A 16,573-nucleotide genomic window follows, 5' to 3' on the forward strand; every position below is an offset into this window, starting at 1 on the left:
AAACCCCCAACCAAATACGACAAAGCAACAATGGCTCCCAAGAAAGTTAGAGCTCCTCAAGAGCAAGCTGCTGTCAACCTCGGCCCCAACGCCGCTGAGGGTGAGAACGTCTTTGGTGTTGCTCACATCTTTGCTTCGTGAGTGGGGTGTTCTACTTATATCAGCTATGGAGATATCTCGAAGGGATGATTAGAATCAAGAAGAACACCTTGACTGATGTGTTTTGGTGGTGAATTTATAGCTTCAACGACACTTTCGTCCACGTTACCGATCTCTCTGGAAAGGAAACTATCTCCAGAGTTACTGGTGGTATGAAAGTCAAGGCTGATCGAGATGAATCATCTGTGAGTGTTTTTCTTTTGCTTGGATAGACATCCAAGCGTCTTTCCATTATCAAGACGATAATCCATCATCCTACCTCACACCTGCCCATACAAAATGCTAATATTTCTCCCCATCTTACAGCCCTACGCCGCGATGTTGGCCGCCCAAGACGTAGCCGCCAAATGCAAAGAAGTAGGAATCACCGCCCTCCACGTCAAGCTCAGAGCCACCGGTGGTACCGGTACCAAGCAACCCGGTCCAGGTGGTCAGGCCGCCCTCAGAGCCCTCGCCCGAGCTGGTATGAAGATTGGCCGAATCGAGGACGTTACCCCCATCCCATCCGACTCTACCAGGAGAAAGGGTGGTAGAAGAGGTAGAAGACTCTAGATGTCTTACTTCCGTACTTGGTGGATCACTTACGGAAATTGCATTTGCACATGGTTTTCGTCGTATTTGGTCGCTGCTGAGCACGCGATAGGGATATATACTTTGTAGTTTTAGATTACATCGTTATGTCATCATCCCGTGGCTCGCCGATCGTTAATTGTGAAGGTTGCATGATTGCATTCGAGGTGTGATCTAACTGCCTGATTCCCACCGACTGGATACGGTGAGGTCAGAATCCAGATAGACTGATATATCGCTTTTGAGATCGGACCAATGATCATCTTTTGGTAATTGTATCCTTCCATTTCCAAAGAAACACTTATTGACTGCAGGCCATCTGTATCGTGAGAACCTCACTACAGCATGGTAAATGGGATTTGAACCGGGCGGTGTCGTAAATGTCGTTGCATATTACCCTTCCCTACATATACACAAATACAACAAACGCCAATCCCAAACCCAAAGCAAGACATCCATTCCATAACCCCACCCATCCGACAGATCCAAATATTTATCTTCATTTCCGTCCTTCTCTTGAAATAAAAAACCTACCACCCCTCACCTTCAACCTCATCTCCCTTCTCATCCCACCCCCCCTCATTATCCTCCTTATCATCATAATACTCATCCTCTTTATCATCATCATTGTCCATCCTCATCAGTCCATTCGCTGCAGAAGAAGAAGGACCTCCCATCCCCATTCCCAGATCCAGGCCACGGAGAATATCGTAGTTGATTCTCGATGAAAATTGTTTTCCTTTGGTGAAGTTCTGGATGGCCTCGCGGGAGGAGTTGTACGGTCCTTTGTGGGGTGTAGCGCGTTTGCGTTTGGGCTATGATCACGAAGATACATTGATCAGCTGAGGTGAGATGCGCAGGCGCAGATGACAGCTGGGAATAATACTCACCTTGGGTTTGGTAGGGTCTATACCTTTCGCTCGGAGGGCTATGGCTCGTTGTTCTTGGCGGACTGAGTTTATGATAGATGTCAGCGCATAATCTTTTACAGTTGTCTGAAATAACAGCGTGAACGGATCTCTCATCTGCCATGGAGAATTCACGAGATTTCAAAGAACCAAAACCCCAACTCACCCTTCTCCTCCTCAAGCCACTTTCCATTACTACTCAACCATATCCTCGCCCTCGCCTGCTTCTCATCTTCATCAAGCCTATAACTCTGCTCCAACTCCTCATCATCTATATCTTCAAATTCCTCTTCTTTCACTTTCGCCAATCTCTCCCTCTTCAGTCTCGCATCATGCACCACAGCTAATTCCTCCATGAGGATCTTGGGATCCCTAGCTCCTATCCACATCTTGATTCTGTCCGTCATGTGTCTACCCTGATAGAGGAGCTCATCACCTTTGAATACGTCTTTGGCCATATATTCCAGTACAGCATCTTGGTTCTCCCATTCTTTAAACTCCTCTTCTTTCTTTGTCTTGAGGGCAGCGGCATCTTGCTCTTCTTTGGTTATCGATACGAGTTGAGTAGCAGGTTCTCCCAACTCCTCATCGTCATTCTCCTCTTCTTTTTCGTTGTCATCGGCATCGGCATTATCGTAATCTATCAACGCGTCCAACTCCAGCTCATTGTAGAAATCTTCATCGTCTTTACCGGTTTTCTGGAGATTTTTCACTTGACGCATCAACGCTGATTTCTCTCTCATCCGTTCCGCTCGTGATTCCTCGGGATTATCTCGAGCAAGTTCCAACTCATTCACATAATCCGCTTGGGGAATTGGTTCAAGATTATCATCTTCCTCTTCCTCCTCCTCTTCTTCTTCCTGTTCTTCCTCCTCGGCATCATGCGCCGCAGCAGCTACCATCCCTCTCATCTCTTCGTCTTTCCCTTTCATCCTTTTCCTTGGTCTCTCATTCCCATCCTCGTCCTCTTCCAATTCGTCTACATCTGAGCCTAGCTCACTCTCCCTTTGTTCCTGTTTCAGCCGCTCAACTTTGATCCGCTGCAACTCCTGCTTCTTGACCACAGGCGGCTTCTCAAATTCATCGATCCTATCTAGATCTTCGTCCGTCAAAGTCCGCCACTCAGCAACAGTCTTCTTAGCCATCTCCGTCTGTGCGAACTCCAATAACCTCTTCTTAATAGTCGTAGGATGAACCTTCACCACCTGAGCGACCTCGTCGGGTGTTCGAAGGAAATTGCTCATCCTAGCGGCGATGATGAGACATGCACCGCATACTCCTGCAGGACGTCGACCCTGGGTCATCCAGTCTGCTCTGAAACGGCGGACCAACCTCGAAGCGTCCGTGGCGATCAGATGGACGGTGGGACCGAAATCTAGTTTGTGGGCGAATCGGAGGTTGTATATTGCTGGGTCGACTTCCGGCATCTGTTCGAGGAGGTGGAGGATCGCTCGAAGTTTGAGGTAGGTCGCTCCAAGCTCGTAGACGTTTATCTGTGCGTTCCTTTGATAATCAGCATCGTTTCGATGGCAGTTTTGGGTGATCATGTCTATGAAATAAAGTGTGTGTTGATAGGGTGATATGGAATGGTGGAGATGATAAGTGATATTGGAATGCAGTACTTACACTCAACCTCTCACTGAAATCTATCAACATGTGGGCGTCCTTACTCAACCGGCAGGCGAGGTAGAGACAACTGGCTACTACGTATTCTGTCCTTCTACCTCTATTGAATTTGTTATCTACTGCCATGGAGTAGAATCGTTTGGCTTTACCTGAGATGACATTGTTGATGTGCATTTGACGAGCGACATTGTCTATTTTTGTTGCACCTGCGAGATGATTAACGGATATTAGTCAAGTGACGAGATTGGTGAGATATATATGTATTGTATTTAGAAGTTCAACGGCGAGGCGCGAGTGATAGCTATTCAGACATTTAAGAACGACAGAACCCACCATTCTGCTTGATCCCCTCTGTATTCTGTATCCCCTTCGCCCCGCTCCTCACACCCGCAAAACCAGTTTGGTTATGTCCCACAAACGCTCCCTGCACATGCACACGACCTGATGAACCCTCTGCAAACCCTACTTCCGAGACGAGTATACCCTCCTCGATGATCTGTCCACAGGTGTAGCATCTATACCAGACAACATTGTAAGCCCTCGATCAAACAATAGGAAACAGAAAAAGGCTGCACGGAGAGATAGATTACTTACACAACGTTACCCGCACTGTGGTCCGTCTGCAGGTTCCCAGCCTCTTTACAATGCGGGCATTGCTTGATTGTTGACATCTTGCCTGTCTGCTCTTAGGAGACTGAGGCTGTCACAAGGTTATCTTATCTCTATGATCGATTGGATGAATAGCAAGTGAAGGAAAGAACCAAGATTACGAGTAGTAGGTTGGTGTTCGCAGTTATGAATTTTTTTGATGTTGAAGAGGGACGGAGTCGAACCGTGGGTATGTGTTTGATAGTGGGTTAAACCCTGAAACGATCTGAAATGGTTGGGTACCAAGATCATGCGTGTGTGTGACGCGCGAGTGAAGGTATTCTACTGCTTAAATTACTGTTCCATTATGCTATGAAGTGATAGAATTCGTAGCTCGATCCTCTCCTCTCTGTTTACACTCGTTCATGCAAGCGTCACAATGGACTGAGAGAGGGGCAGAGGAGAGTGCAGCGGGCAGTGAATGCATGCATAAGAAGGGGAAGCAGACAATGACCGTGTACATGTAAGTGTTGACAACCATACACACCAACCAATGATAGTGTATCACGTGACTTCATACTCCTCTCGATAACATTACCTTCCCTGTGCGATCAAGTATGATGAATCACTCATGATTACTCCTTCCTTGCTGCTTCTTTTCTCGCTCTTACTTTTTTTTTTTCAGCTGTTAGTCAGTGAATTACATACAGGTAGATCTCAGACTATCTGTCCTATCTTAACACCTATACCCACTGGAGAAGCTAGACGAACGAGATAGAATGCCTCGATCATCTTACACCAAATCGCTGTTGGGTCCAGAGCTGTATCAGAAAGTGAGGAAAACGAAGATACTGGTAGTAGGAGCAGGTGGGATAGGATGTGAGCTATGTGAGTTGATCCATTATCACAAAGCTAGTACCAACTCGTATAACAAGTCTCCACCTGGTCAATCTTGCCTCACCTCTTTCGAAAGACATGATGTACGGTGAGCTGACTTGCCGTCTTCCTCCTAACAGTGAAAAACCTAGTCCTAGTAGGCTTCGCAAATATAGAAATAGTGAGCTTCAATAACTCTCGCATACTCGGAATCCCGGCAGTTCATCATATCATGCTGGGCAGATCGACCTAGACACCATAGATCTATCCAACTTAAACCGACAGTTCCTCTTCCGTAAACCAGATATATCAAAACCTAAAGCCCTCGTCGCAGCAGCTACGGCAAGGCATTTCAACCCCACTTCCGGTATAGACATACACGCGAGACATGGGAATGTCAAGGATAGTGTGAATGACTTGGAGTGGATAAAGGGTTTTGGGCTTGTGATGAATGCGTTGGATAATATGGGTATGTCCTGCTTCCTCTGCTTCGTCAGCTGGGAAAATCGTGAATCCACGCGAGTGGTCAGCTGACGAGAGGAATTGTAGATGCACGACGACACGTCAATAAGCTTTGTCAGGCTGCTAATGTTCCGCTCATCGAATCTGGAACAGCGGGTTATCTAGGACAAGTAACCCCTATCATCAAGGTGTGTTCGTGTTCAGCTTCCGAAGGACAATCCTCCTCTCGAATAGCTGATAAACGAGTCTATATAATAGGACAAGACGGAATGTTTCGATTGTGTAGTTAAACCTGCACCCAAATCATTCCCAGTCTGTACGATCAGATCAACCCCGTCTGAACCTATACATTGTATAGTATGGGGTAAGACCTATCTGTTCGGGTAAGCTCTGTACCACGTACCCTTTTAGTCGTGTAATCAGCTGAGGTTGTATGATATTCGTATAGCAAATTGTTCGGAGAAGATGATGAAGATATGGATACCGAGGAGCTGGACAAGGCGAAAGCTGGCGGCGAGAATGGTAAGCTAATTGGTTAGTGTCCAACATGCTTGTAGCTGACAATGTGCAACAGCTGAGGAGATCGAGAACCTGAAGAAGGAAGCTGCAGCGTTTAGGGAAGTGCGAAAGAACTTGGGCGGGGAAGATGGACCGCAGCGTGTCTTCCATAAGGTGAGCTGGCATCTCATCGAGTATTGTAACACCGTAGCTGACAGACAGATGCGTACAGGTGTTCAACGAAGATATCAATCGACTGTTGGCAATGGAGGATATGTGGAAGAAGGAAGGGAGAGTCAAGCCTGTTCCTCTCGAATATGAAGGGATCATGAATGAATCTTTCGCGACTCCCCCTTTGAGGCAAGCTGCCGCTCAACAGCCCAACGTCAATGGACAAGCTCAGACGAATGGCAATGGTACGGAAAAGAAGAAGGGGTTGAAGGATCAGAGAGAGCTGAGCTTGAAAGAGAATTTGGAGCTTTTCATCGACAGGTTAGCTCGCGTTCCTCTCAGGGTATGACAGGCGAGGCAAGCTGACATTGTCACTTTAGCTGCAAGCGATTATCTGCTCGAGCTATAGCATATCCCGATATCCCCCTTTCTTTCGACAAAGACGATGCAGATACGCTTGACTTCGTCCTGGCCACTGCGAATCTGCGAGCGACTGCCTACGGCATAGCAAACAAGACGAGGTTCGAAGTGAAAGGTAGGTCAGCTTTCAGCTTAACACATCTTCCGGCTGAGATCAAGCTGACGTCGTTTGATCATGCGAATAGAAATGGCCGGTAACATCATCCCAGCCATCGCTACCACCAACGCCATCATCGCCGGTCTGATAGTCATGCAATCATTGAACATCCTTCGACAACTTCCCTCATTGTCTTCATCCTCCTCGAGTGAGGCTTCTACTTCGGCCGGCCCAGCAATCAGGAGTGTCTTCCTACGTACCGATCCCATCAAGCCATTGGGCCACTCCATCCCCGCCAAGGCAGATCCAGAATGCTCAGTGTGTCGAGATGTATACATCCCCCTCAAGGTCGATTTGGCCAGATGTACTCTCGGTACATTCGTCAATGATATTGTCAAGACATGGTTGGCTGAAGCCGAGTTTGAAGGGAGGGAAGAAGACGATGAAGAAGTAGTGGAATGGACGATATTTGAGGGTGGGAGATTATTAGCTGATCCTGATTTCGATGATAATTTTGAAAGAACGTTGGAGGACCTAGATGTGAAGAGGGGGAAGATGTTGACTGCTAGGGATGAGGATGGGAAATACAGACCTGTGCATTTTAGTATCTGCGAAGGGTAAGTAAGCTGAACAATCCATATGGCCTATAATCACAACTCTCATGTTACTGCTTTTCGAGGATAAAATACTGACTTGGCTGTTTGATTCTATCTCGCAGTGATTCTCAAGCATCAATCCCCTACTCTCTCCCCTCTACACCACCCCTCATCCCTCTCCTTCCTGCCAAACCTGCTACAAGAGAACCTTCCGAAGAGATCACAATACTTGACTCGATGCCGCCGGCAACGAGTACCTCTGTCAGCGAAGTCACCCCGATATCTAGTAATACCGCAGTGGGTACGAAGAGGTCAGCACCTGATGATGGGGATGTTAAAGATGCTACGGCAGAGGAGGAACAGACGAAGAAGAAGAGGAAGGTGGTTGTGGTGGATGAGGATGATGATTTTGAGATTTTATAGGGTGTGTCGAGAGTGAATGACAAATCAGACTAGGAAGAGGGGAAGTCGACGTTGTTGTTGTTGATATGATAATATGGTAGATGAAGGGATAGAATGAGATAATGTAGATACATTATATCGAATGATCGTAACATGCATAATATACAACAATCTTGATCTGGTCTGTTCTGCTCTATTCTTGTATAATGTACCGTACTCTCAGAGAAATTATCTTCCCACCACAGTCCAATCTAATCCCCTAATTCCCAGGGAATCTACGAAATCCCTCATGTACTCTACCAAATTCGAATACGCCAAATCGCCATTGATCGACACAGCATTGACAGGTCGTGAGGGTGATAGTTGGACTAACCATGGTTGGTTCTCCTTTCCACTCTGGTTTTGGTGTTGGTCCTTTGGTGGAGATGGAGATATGTGGGTGAGGGAGAGATGCAGTGTGAGGGGTGTCGGAGTGGGCAGGGAGAGGGGGAGGGGGATATGGAATAGTTGGCCTGAGGAGAGGTAGGTGTGGGAGTGTCTAGTAAATTGGGGATTAGCTCGAAAATTGGGGATTAGCTCGATTATTTGTGTGGTCTGTACCAAGCCACGATGTATTCACTGAATCGAGGATACATGCCTAGTCCCAGTCAAAAGAGATACTCACTCGAATCCCAAACTACCAATGAACTCCTCAGTCTCTTCCTCGTCCTCCAATCCCAATATATCCAAACCAATAACAGCCCTAGTAGTAATCTCGCCATACTCCTGGCCCCTCAACGGCGCAGAGACATAAGACAGACTACGTACCCATCTCCCATCACCCTTGTCCTTCTCCTTGCCCTTGCTCTGTCCTTCAAAAGTAGAGTTTGGAGGTAATTTGCGCGATCGAAAGCGGAGGTTTCGTAGTTGCCCTTTAACGATTGGGTTGGAATTCACATAGATCCTGTCTATGTTTTGCAATGGCTCGATATGGATGGAATGGAGGGATAGGTGAGATGTGAATTTTGGAAAGAGGGGGGGAGGGAGGAGGGCGTATAGGGTTGGTTCGAGGGATGTTGAGGATGAAGATGAGGATGACATTGGGGTGGAATGCTGGTGTGAGTAGATCCTGTGAGTGTACGTTATATGGTATGATGATATGATTAATTTCCAACTTATCGCTCCACACCATCCATCCTCCCATCCTTCCATTCCACTCCAGTGCGCAAAATGTGATGATATCATCACTTTCTCTATTGATGCTGTTCCTGGCAGAGAGTGAGATGAGGCATTAAATCGAATTGCCTCAGTTACAACGTATAGCATATAAATAGAATTCTCAGTCATTTTACTCCTCTTTCCTTTCGACAACGATACCAAGATGCGATAACCTTTGAGAGGTCATTCTCTATTTTGACGAGGTGTACATTCACATGTCTCATAACTCTCGCAGGGCTGTTCGTGACCTTTATACTTGACAGCAATTTACCAATAAGATTAACGATATACCTATCCAGTCCCACCAGTCAACATGAGCCATAACCACGACTCGATGTCGGGTATGGATGATAGTGAGTAATCACGTCTCATGGTTCAGAGCATGACTGCTGCTATGAAGAAACATCGATATTGACACTGGAAATGTTGCAGTGTCATCTACCTCTGGTATGGGCGATATGAAGATGTACTTCCACGGGTCAATCGGAGGTGATAGTGAGTACGGTTCATAGTCGTAGTAATAGCTCCAACCCGTTCCCATTTCATTTGGATACAAGTACTTCCTCTTAGACGCAGAGCTATCCTGGTCGTCGGATGGTACATCACGTAACGTGCACAGCTGATCAATGGATTGTGATATCTCAGTGCTCTGGTTCGCTTCGTGGATGCCGTCCTCAGCAGGAGCCACCGTCGGCGTATGCATAGGATTATTCCTCTTCGCAGTGTTTGAGAGGTACTTGGTAGCGTTCAGGAGGGCATGTGATGCTGCGTGGAGGAAAGGGTGAGTGCTTGTAGACTGTTACGTTCGCTTCCTCGTACCTTACACAATATCCAAATACACGCAGAGTATACCATCCATACTATTCAAACGTGATGTCAAGCTAATTCATCGATGTTTCTAGTCAACTGGGATATCATAGACCAGTCACCTCAGGCTCGATACCCCTCTCCACCTCATCAGGCAATACCACTTCTCTCCCTTCCCAACCAGCTCTCACCTCTCGTCGATCACTCACCGAAAAGGACGATGAGACTCGACCTTCCACTTCGGCGTATCCTGTACTCAATCGTCAACCGACAGAAGGATATCATAGATCTTCTGGAAGTTCTATAGCTTCCTATTCACCGGATCTAGCAGACACCACACGAGATGAATCCACCCATGTTCACGCTCATCTACCTAAAGCGGTTAGAAAAAGCTTAGATCCAGGAAGAGAAGGCCGCTGGAGCAGACCATTCAGGTGGAGTGTAGATCTCCCTAGGGGGTTGTTACATGCTTTGCAGACTTTGATTCATTATTTATTGATGTGAGTTGGCTCTCTTTCCATTTGCAGGCCCCCCACTACAATTATCCTGTCACACCTCTCTTTTCTATTCTGATGTTACGGTAGCTTTCAAATGTTAGAGAGATATCGACACTGATGCTTTATGATGATTTCTAGGCTGGTGGTTATGACGTTCAATATCTGGTGGATCATCTCTGTTGTCATTGGAGCTGGAGTCGGTGAGATGTTATTTGGAAGATTTGGGGCGAGTCATTCTAGCCATTAAATAGGATTGGCGATATGAAAAGAGTATGTATTGTAAGGTATACCTATCAGCTCAGATGGCAGTCGCTACGTACAACACCATCATCAAAACCTTTAGATTGGCGACACATAAACTAAGTTATCGGGGGAAGTCCACGGTACCCGTGCTCCGCTCGGTCAACTCCGAAGAATGGGCGGGGAATCGTCATTATTTGTCATGGCTTTGATTTTCCGGGACTCTATGAGTACTGATAAATCAACTTGGTGATGGATTGACGTGATGTCAATCCCGAAAGATAGATCATATTGACATCGATTATCGAATGCAGGAGAGGAGATGAAGACCCTGTGTATAGTCACAGTGTTTATTTACCGGCGTGACGCCCAATTCGGTACTCTTGTGATCTTTCCAGTGGTATGCTATCTCTAGCAATCATTGTCGCCTGTGCATCAACGACTAGATGAGCATCAACAGAGACCCATTTCCAGAATCACCGATTCAACATGTATCGATCAACGGAGCCAGATTAGCATACCGAACAAAGGGTGATCCGTCAGGACCATTGATGATCACTCTACATGGTGGAAGGGGATTCGGTAAGTTCGTGTTCCCCTGTACTGAGCGTCCACCTCGGGTTTGTTTGTTGCAGCGACAGCCTAGATATCTCACGACTTGATATACTGATAGGTACCCATGAGAGCGACTTTAAAGCGTACAATAAGCTTGGTGATTCCGTCCAGCTCGTCTCCTTCGATTTCAGAGGACATGGACAGTCTTCCCCCACACCGCCATATACTTTTGACCAGATCGTTCAGGATATCGAGTCGGTGAGACAACACTTCATAGAACAAGGAGACGGAAGTGAGAAGAAACGGAAATTCATATTGGAAGGGGGTAGTTTTGGAGGGATGATAGCTCAGCAGTACGCTATTACTTTTGCTGAGAATGTGGATAACCTGATTCTCAGGGGGACAGCACCCTCATGGCATCGTGCGTTCATCTTTCCAACTTGACCACAAAGTCGAATGCGTCTGAATACAATATGATAACTTGACCCTTCCAGACGAAGAGGAAGCACTACAAAACCTCATATCCCGCGCACCCTCAAAGGCACCTATGGCGACGTCTGAAATGCTTTCCAAAGTGTTCGGAGCATTCACAGATGATAATGAGATGAGGTTGATCTTCTTTGCTATAGCCCCGTTGTGGGTTGATAGTGGATATAACCCAAATGAAGGGCTGGAAGTAGCCAGGAGGACGGTATATAATTCGGAGTCGCACAGTGAGTTTGGCAATGGCAATACTGTACCTTACAATTCAGACACTCTACTGTAGCATCAATCAAGATACCTCGGAAATAAACCCATGCTCGTAGAGTGCTGAATATTTGGATACTTCTTTAGGTCGATGAATGCTGATCTCGTTTATTTCATAGACCAGCTGTACTCGGACAGAGAGAAATATTTCGATTTCAGACCAAACCTAAAGCTTGTCACCGCGAAAACTCTGATCATCGTAGGTCAAGGAGATTGGACCTGTCCACCTTGTACGTTATCGAGTCTGGTTGCTATCAATACATCGATCCCAACGAGATAGGAGTAAAGGCTGATGTCGAATACACGTATATGTATCGTAGCTCAATCCGAAGAGATACATCGAGGTATCCCCGATTCCCGATTGGTCGTTTTCGAAGGGGCTGGACACTTCGTACAGCATGAGAAGAACCGGGAGGTCTTGGAGGTTGTGAGGGACTTTTTGGGCATATGAAAGTATAATCTCTTTGATATTCATGCATTCATGTGTGACCTTCTCCGCAGTACGAAATTAACTCATAAGCACTGGCTTGACGGTACTATCAATCCAATGCATAACAAGCTCTTCCTGCCTCATATGACATGCCCGATCAAAACCTCCTATCATTCACTCCCCTCCTCCCTTCCTGGTGATGCTTTTTCTCGCTCTCTTGCGGGGATAGGTCTTCCAGCTAAAGGAGTAAGCCGAATCATGTGTCTACGTTTTCCAGGCAATGTATCGAGCGTGGCTGTATGTTGAGCACGCCTCTGATCCCACAGAATGACTGTCCCTTCTGTACATTCCGACGAAACATCACAGGATCAGTATTTGCCTGTTTACTTGAGCGAAGATCCTATCCTCTGACTTGCCTTCCCATCGTATTCGAGCCTGAAAATCACCTCCTCTGGCAATATGGTCGAACAGGAACTTCAACAAATACTCTGATTCTTCCGTTTTGAGACCTTGGATCTGACGTGTGAAGGTCTCGTTGACGAAGAGCGATTCGGCGTCGGTTACCTGTAGACATACGTGGTCCGATCAGATCAGATCAGACATATCCGGGAAGAAGAAAACTCCGCTTCGTTTCCGAGCTCGAGCTGCACGAAAAACGTACAGGATGTCTCGTCACTACAGGATGTAGAGTATCTACCTCTTTTCGACTGAGTGCAGCACAAATCAATTATGAGTCAAGATTGATGTGATTACTAAGTTGAGAAAGATCAACTAACCTAGTTACCGTTTTGAGGTTGTCGGTGTGCCACGCGTCCAAGCCGTACAAAAACTCTTTCATCGGTTGAGATAGTTTGGCAAAGGCTTGTACAGTATCCGAAAGGATGGTATCGCCTCCTACCCAGTCCTATGGTCCAAATGCATCATCAATCAACCTTATAATCTCACAAAACTTCCCACTGGACCCTACACACATCGGTGGGGTATGCGACAGGAGGCACCTTGTATCGCAACATCGTACGATCCAAAGCACAACGCCTGACTTACTTGATTCTCTAATACCCAGAAGAACGTGATCCCGGGTGGATGTTTCTCGTGACTCTGGTCAGTATGCCATGATATCAAACTTGCCCTGTCTCCCCAATAATTCCTATAATGCATAATGAATCGCGACCACGAGGCAATCCATTCATCAGAGAAGCTCCGCACACTCATGATATAGTCAAGAGGTTAAGAGGAGAACAAACCGTCGTCTTACATCCGCAGCGGATTGGTAAATCACCGCGAATTGCTTATAACCCCTTATACGAGGCGCCTTGTGATGTTCGTGCAATGGTCCAAAACGACTATAATAACATTCTCAGCACCAGCATCTTATCCTGTCTTGCCAACGGCTTTGAGAGTATGAAGATACCTTGCAATTTCAATCTGTCTCTCCGGGGCAGTATCTTTCCAATCCTGATTCCTCAGTACCACAAACCCCCTTTCCGCCACTAGTAGACCGAGCTCGTCCAACGCCTTGGAATCGAGCTGGGATAATTGTAGACCGGATAGTTCGGTGCCGAACAGGGGAGTCACGGGTCTACTGGTCGTTGGACCGTTCAGTAGGGATGTGAAGGCTGTATCTGCTCGTAAGGCCGGATCTGATTGCGTGAAGCTATCATACCTATCCAGGACCAGGTGTCAGCAACCACTGGTTACATGTGGTCAGTGAGTAGAAGTGAGATTTACTTTGTTATGTCTGTGCCGTCGTGTTCTACTGGTAGAAGATGTGGGTAGAGCGATTGGTCCGGCTCGATCTGTTCGGCTATCCATGGCATATTGTGGTGTGTGGTCTCTTCGTAAGCTCTATAAGAAGTCAGAATTTAGAAGTAGGTCAATAGATAGCTTCTAGGCTGTGTCGAATGACGCAGTTAACGGTCTCGTAGATAGTTACATCTTCCCCCTATATACAGCACGAGCTATTCATGGCTCTTGCTACGCTACCACATCTAATCATTATCCTGTATCAGATGATCATTACCAAACCGTAAACCGACGTACACATGAGCAGGCATTCCGTCATTCGTCGAGACACCAGATGTCGTGATTTGTGGCACTTGGGTATCGCAGATCTCCGATTCCTCTGTTTCTCTTGGCTTTACCCCTACACATGCCAAGGATTTGGTATGACATCTCTTCTTGATTCTGGGATGCTTCGGGTTCAGTCGGGAAGAGAATGATGCGAGATCGCGATAGTATGGTGCGCTCGAAGCCTCGGACCTTCGGACCCTTGCATAAGATGGTCTTTTAATCAAGATTGACATCCCGAGAGTATGATTTATCGACGCCACTATTAAGGTTGTTGTGCTTGATACTGGGGGATGTGGCGTGATTATTCGCGCTTCCCCGATTGCCGATTACATTTCTACCATTACCACTTAGCATTGGTCCTCACCATATTGGCTTGGCTGGGAGACAAGAAGTATATAAAGGTTACATTCCTCTCTGGAGTCATTCGGAACCCACGCGTTACAGCAATCAGCAAAAACAAAGAACAAAAACCATCAACATGTCGGCGGAACCTGACTTAGCTCAAGTACCCGCGCCCGTCATGGGTCCGAACGCATACGATACCCCAACCGATACTCCGCTCAAGAGGGGCAAATGGCAAAGATTCGTATCGTGGATATGGGATGCGTCAGTTCGGATCGATGTGCCCTTCCAGCTGGGGGCTCAAAGCTGATCTGGTGTGTGTGTGGTCGACTGGGAATAGCGATTACTACGATAAATCGCCTGCGGAGCGGAAATTGGTATTCAAACTTGATTGTTTCCTCTTGACTGCTCTGACGTTGGGATGGTGGATAAAGAACGTCGATCAGTCGAATGTGAGTGTACGGTACATCTGACCAGGCGAGCGTGCGCTTCAGCTCGGAAAGATTCAACGACACAGGTGATAAGCTAATGCTCTGGACAGTTGTCCAATGCATATGTCTAGGGAATGAAAGAAGACCTGAAAATTACGGGAAACCAGTACACATACATGGTATCGATCTATTCGGCCGTTCTGGCAGGTATGAATATACCTAGTAACTTTGTGGTACTCAAAGTCCGACCTTCGAAATTCTTGGCATTGTGTGATATCGGCTGGGGTATCTTTACGTTTGCTCAAGCGGGAGCGCAAAGCTACCAGGCAATGTACGTTGTGACGTCTCCTTCACTCTTCTTTCTGCTCGAAGGTAGCGATGATAAGAGTTGTGTGCTCAGTCCAATTCATTGATACACAGGTATGGATTCCGATTCTGCGTGGCCCTATTTGAATCGTTCTACTACCCCGTCTCCTTCTTCCTACTTGGATCATGGTACACCAAGCCTGAATTGGCCAAACGAATCACACTGTGGTTCATCGCCTCTCCAGCTGGGAGCGCCTTCTCAGGTTTCATGCAAGCTGGAATATACAATAACATGGATGGACTTCATTCGATCCGTGGATGGCGTTGGTTATTTATTATTTGTGGGGTAATGGTGAGTATCCTCCGCCAATAACCCATCACTGGAATGATACTGAATGGGAAAATGTACTTGTAGACTTTACCAATTGGGATTATGATCTGGTTCTTCGTTCCTGATTTTCCTGAAAACACAAAAGTTTGGTATCTTACAGAGGAGGAGAGACAGTTGGCTAGAGATCGGATTGCAAGGGATGGTGGGTCAGAGCTGGACCTATTGCAGACTGAGGCAGGTTCTCATGATATGACGATTATTTTGTTAATGGTGTGGCTCTGCTATCAGGTCGTGATAAAGTGACGAAGAAGATACGGTGGTCGGTCATTCGAGACTGCTTCAAATCGTGGAAACTTTACATCCTCGTAATCTGGTTTACCATCATGGCCCTATCTTCGATCGGAGGCAAACAATTCGGAGTCTACCTCAAATCAGAGGGATATTCCGTAACCATGCGAAACGTGCTACCCTCCCTTTCGAGTCTGTTGATCTGTATCACCTTGATCCCATATTCCTATATCTCCGATAGGACAGTAAGGTTCGGCAGAGGTTGGGTCGTACTCGCCATAGCTGTATGGGGATTATTACCAACGGGTATATTAGCTTTCTGGCCCAAATCCAACTCGTTGAGAGTAGCTGGATTCATGTTGAATTCCACGACCTACTCTACACCCATCTTCTTCGCTTGGGTGGCGGATATCTGCGGTAAACAACATGAGGAGAGAGCGTTTATCACGGGTTTCATCACTGCCTTCTGGTATGCGTGAGTTGACTTATCTTTTCCCTCTCGAATGTATCTTCGCACACAACGTCATATTATATATGGACCTTCCGCTAATCGTAAGCATGTAGAACCGACGCCTGGATCAATACGATCATTTACAAGCAGACCGATGGACCCAGATTCAAAAAAGGTTTTACCACTGCATTTGCCACCGACGTGATATCCATCTTCACCGCTCCACTCGTGATGTACCTGCAGCATCTGGATGAGCGGAAATATGCGATGAAAGAAGCGGAAGCGGAGAATATCGCTTCGGAAGTGAAGGATCAGGAGATCGCTCGTCCGGTCGAATATCGGGGTGGAGCGGAGGACAGGTCGTTGGAGGATATTGACGCAAAGTAGATTAGATGATCGTCTGAAAATGATATGGTGTCCAAGGGGGATGCGTAAAAAAATTGTGTTTCTTCTAGATAGGCTTTCGTGAGATTGGATATGCTACTTATAATAAGAAAGCTGGATTGAC

At 46.6% G+C, this 16,573-nt stretch overlaps 9 protein-coding genes across 9 annotated transcripts; 6 read left to right on the plus strand and 3 right to left on the minus strand.

Moving 5' to 3' along the window:
* Positions 1-30: 30 nt before the first annotated feature.
* On the plus strand, positions 31-711 carry I302_101440 (40S ribosomal protein uS11; the record flags this gene model as incomplete). Its single annotated transcript, XM_019186827.1, has 3 exons — positions 31-137; positions 242-344; positions 466-711. 3 exons carry the CDS (start codon positions 31-33, stop codon positions 709-711), a joined length of 456 nt encoding a protein of 151 aa, XP_019049705.1.
* A 548-nt stretch (positions 712-1,259) lies between these two features.
* I302_101441 (uncharacterized protein) lies at positions 1,260-3,934 on the minus strand (the record flags this gene model as incomplete). The annotated part of the gene is made up of 6 exons (XM_019186828.1): positions 1,260-1,544; positions 1,620-1,681; positions 1,804-3,130; positions 3,264-3,469; positions 3,597-3,778; positions 3,858-3,934. 6 exons carry the CDS (start codon positions 3,932-3,934, stop codon positions 1,260-1,262), a joined length of 2,139 nt encoding a protein of 712 aa, XP_019049706.1.
* Positions 3,935-4,630: 696 nt separating this feature from the next.
* I302_101442 (uncharacterized protein) lies at positions 4,631-7,394 on the plus strand (the record flags this gene model as incomplete). Its single annotated transcript, XM_019186829.1, has 11 exons — positions 4,631-4,739; positions 4,868-4,908; positions 4,971-5,196; positions 5,277-5,377; positions 5,448-5,572; positions 5,638-5,711; positions 5,764-5,861; positions 5,920-6,179; positions 6,239-6,393; positions 6,464-6,992; positions 7,094-7,394. 11 exons carry the CDS (start codon positions 4,631-4,633, stop codon positions 7,392-7,394), a joined length of 2,019 nt encoding a protein of 672 aa, XP_019049707.1.
* A 207-nt stretch (positions 7,395-7,601) lies between these two features.
* Positions 7,602-8,453, minus strand: I302_101443 (uncharacterized protein; the record flags this gene model as incomplete). Its single annotated transcript, XM_019186830.1, has 2 exons — positions 7,602-7,911; positions 8,038-8,453. 2 exons carry the CDS (start codon positions 8,451-8,453, stop codon positions 7,602-7,604), a joined length of 726 nt encoding a protein of 241 aa, XP_019049708.1.
* A 430-nt stretch (positions 8,454-8,883) lies between these two features.
* Positions 8,884-10,121, plus strand: I302_101444 (uncharacterized protein; the record flags this gene model as incomplete). Its single annotated transcript, XM_019186831.1, has 5 exons — positions 8,884-8,923; positions 9,003-9,065; positions 9,216-9,351; positions 9,473-9,877; positions 10,013-10,121. 5 exons carry the CDS (start codon positions 8,884-8,886, stop codon positions 10,119-10,121), a joined length of 753 nt encoding a protein of 250 aa, XP_019049709.1.
* A 439-nt stretch (positions 10,122-10,560) lies between these two features.
* On the plus strand, positions 10,561-11,867 carry I302_101445 (uncharacterized protein; the record flags this gene model as incomplete). Its single annotated transcript, XM_019186832.1, has 5 exons — positions 10,561-10,696; positions 10,788-11,090; positions 11,164-11,382; positions 11,536-11,646; positions 11,737-11,867. The coding sequence occupies 5 exons, from the start codon at positions 10,561-10,563 to the stop codon at positions 11,865-11,867; spliced, it is 900 nt and encodes a 299-aa protein (XP_019049710.1).
* Positions 11,868-12,016: 149 nt separating this feature from the next.
* Positions 12,017-13,663, minus strand: I302_101446 (uncharacterized protein; the record flags this gene model as incomplete). Its single annotated transcript, XM_019186833.2, has 8 exons — positions 12,017-12,186; positions 12,263-12,410; positions 12,508-12,553; positions 12,623-12,750; positions 12,891-12,993; positions 13,091-13,189; positions 13,258-13,509; positions 13,575-13,663. The coding sequence occupies 8 exons, from the start codon at positions 13,661-13,663 to the stop codon at positions 12,017-12,019; spliced, it is 1,035 nt and encodes a 344-aa protein (XP_019049711.2).
* A 731-nt stretch (positions 13,664-14,394) lies between these two features.
* I302_101447 (uncharacterized protein) lies at positions 14,395-14,820 on the plus strand (the record flags this gene model as incomplete). Its single annotated transcript, XM_065869294.1, has 3 exons — positions 14,395-14,522; positions 14,599-14,710; positions 14,800-14,820. 3 exons carry the CDS (start codon positions 14,395-14,397, stop codon positions 14,818-14,820), a joined length of 261 nt encoding a protein of 86 aa, XP_065725366.1.
* A 45-nt stretch (positions 14,821-14,865) lies between these two features.
* I302_101448 (uncharacterized protein) lies at positions 14,866-16,452 on the plus strand (the record flags this gene model as incomplete). The annotated part of the gene is made up of 5 exons (XM_019186834.2): positions 14,866-15,020; positions 15,110-15,347; positions 15,411-15,528; positions 15,615-16,089; positions 16,179-16,452. 5 exons carry the CDS (start codon positions 14,866-14,868, stop codon positions 16,450-16,452), a joined length of 1,260 nt encoding a protein of 419 aa, XP_019049712.2.
* Positions 16,453-16,573: the final 121 nt, after the last annotated feature.

The sequence above is a fragment of the Kwoniella bestiolae genome, chromosome 1 (assembly GCF_000512585.2).
Source record: "Kwoniella bestiolae CBS 10118 chromosome 1, complete sequence".
NCBI lineage: Eukaryota > Fungi > Basidiomycota > Tremellomycetes > Tremellales > Cryptococcaceae > Kwoniella > Kwoniella bestiolae.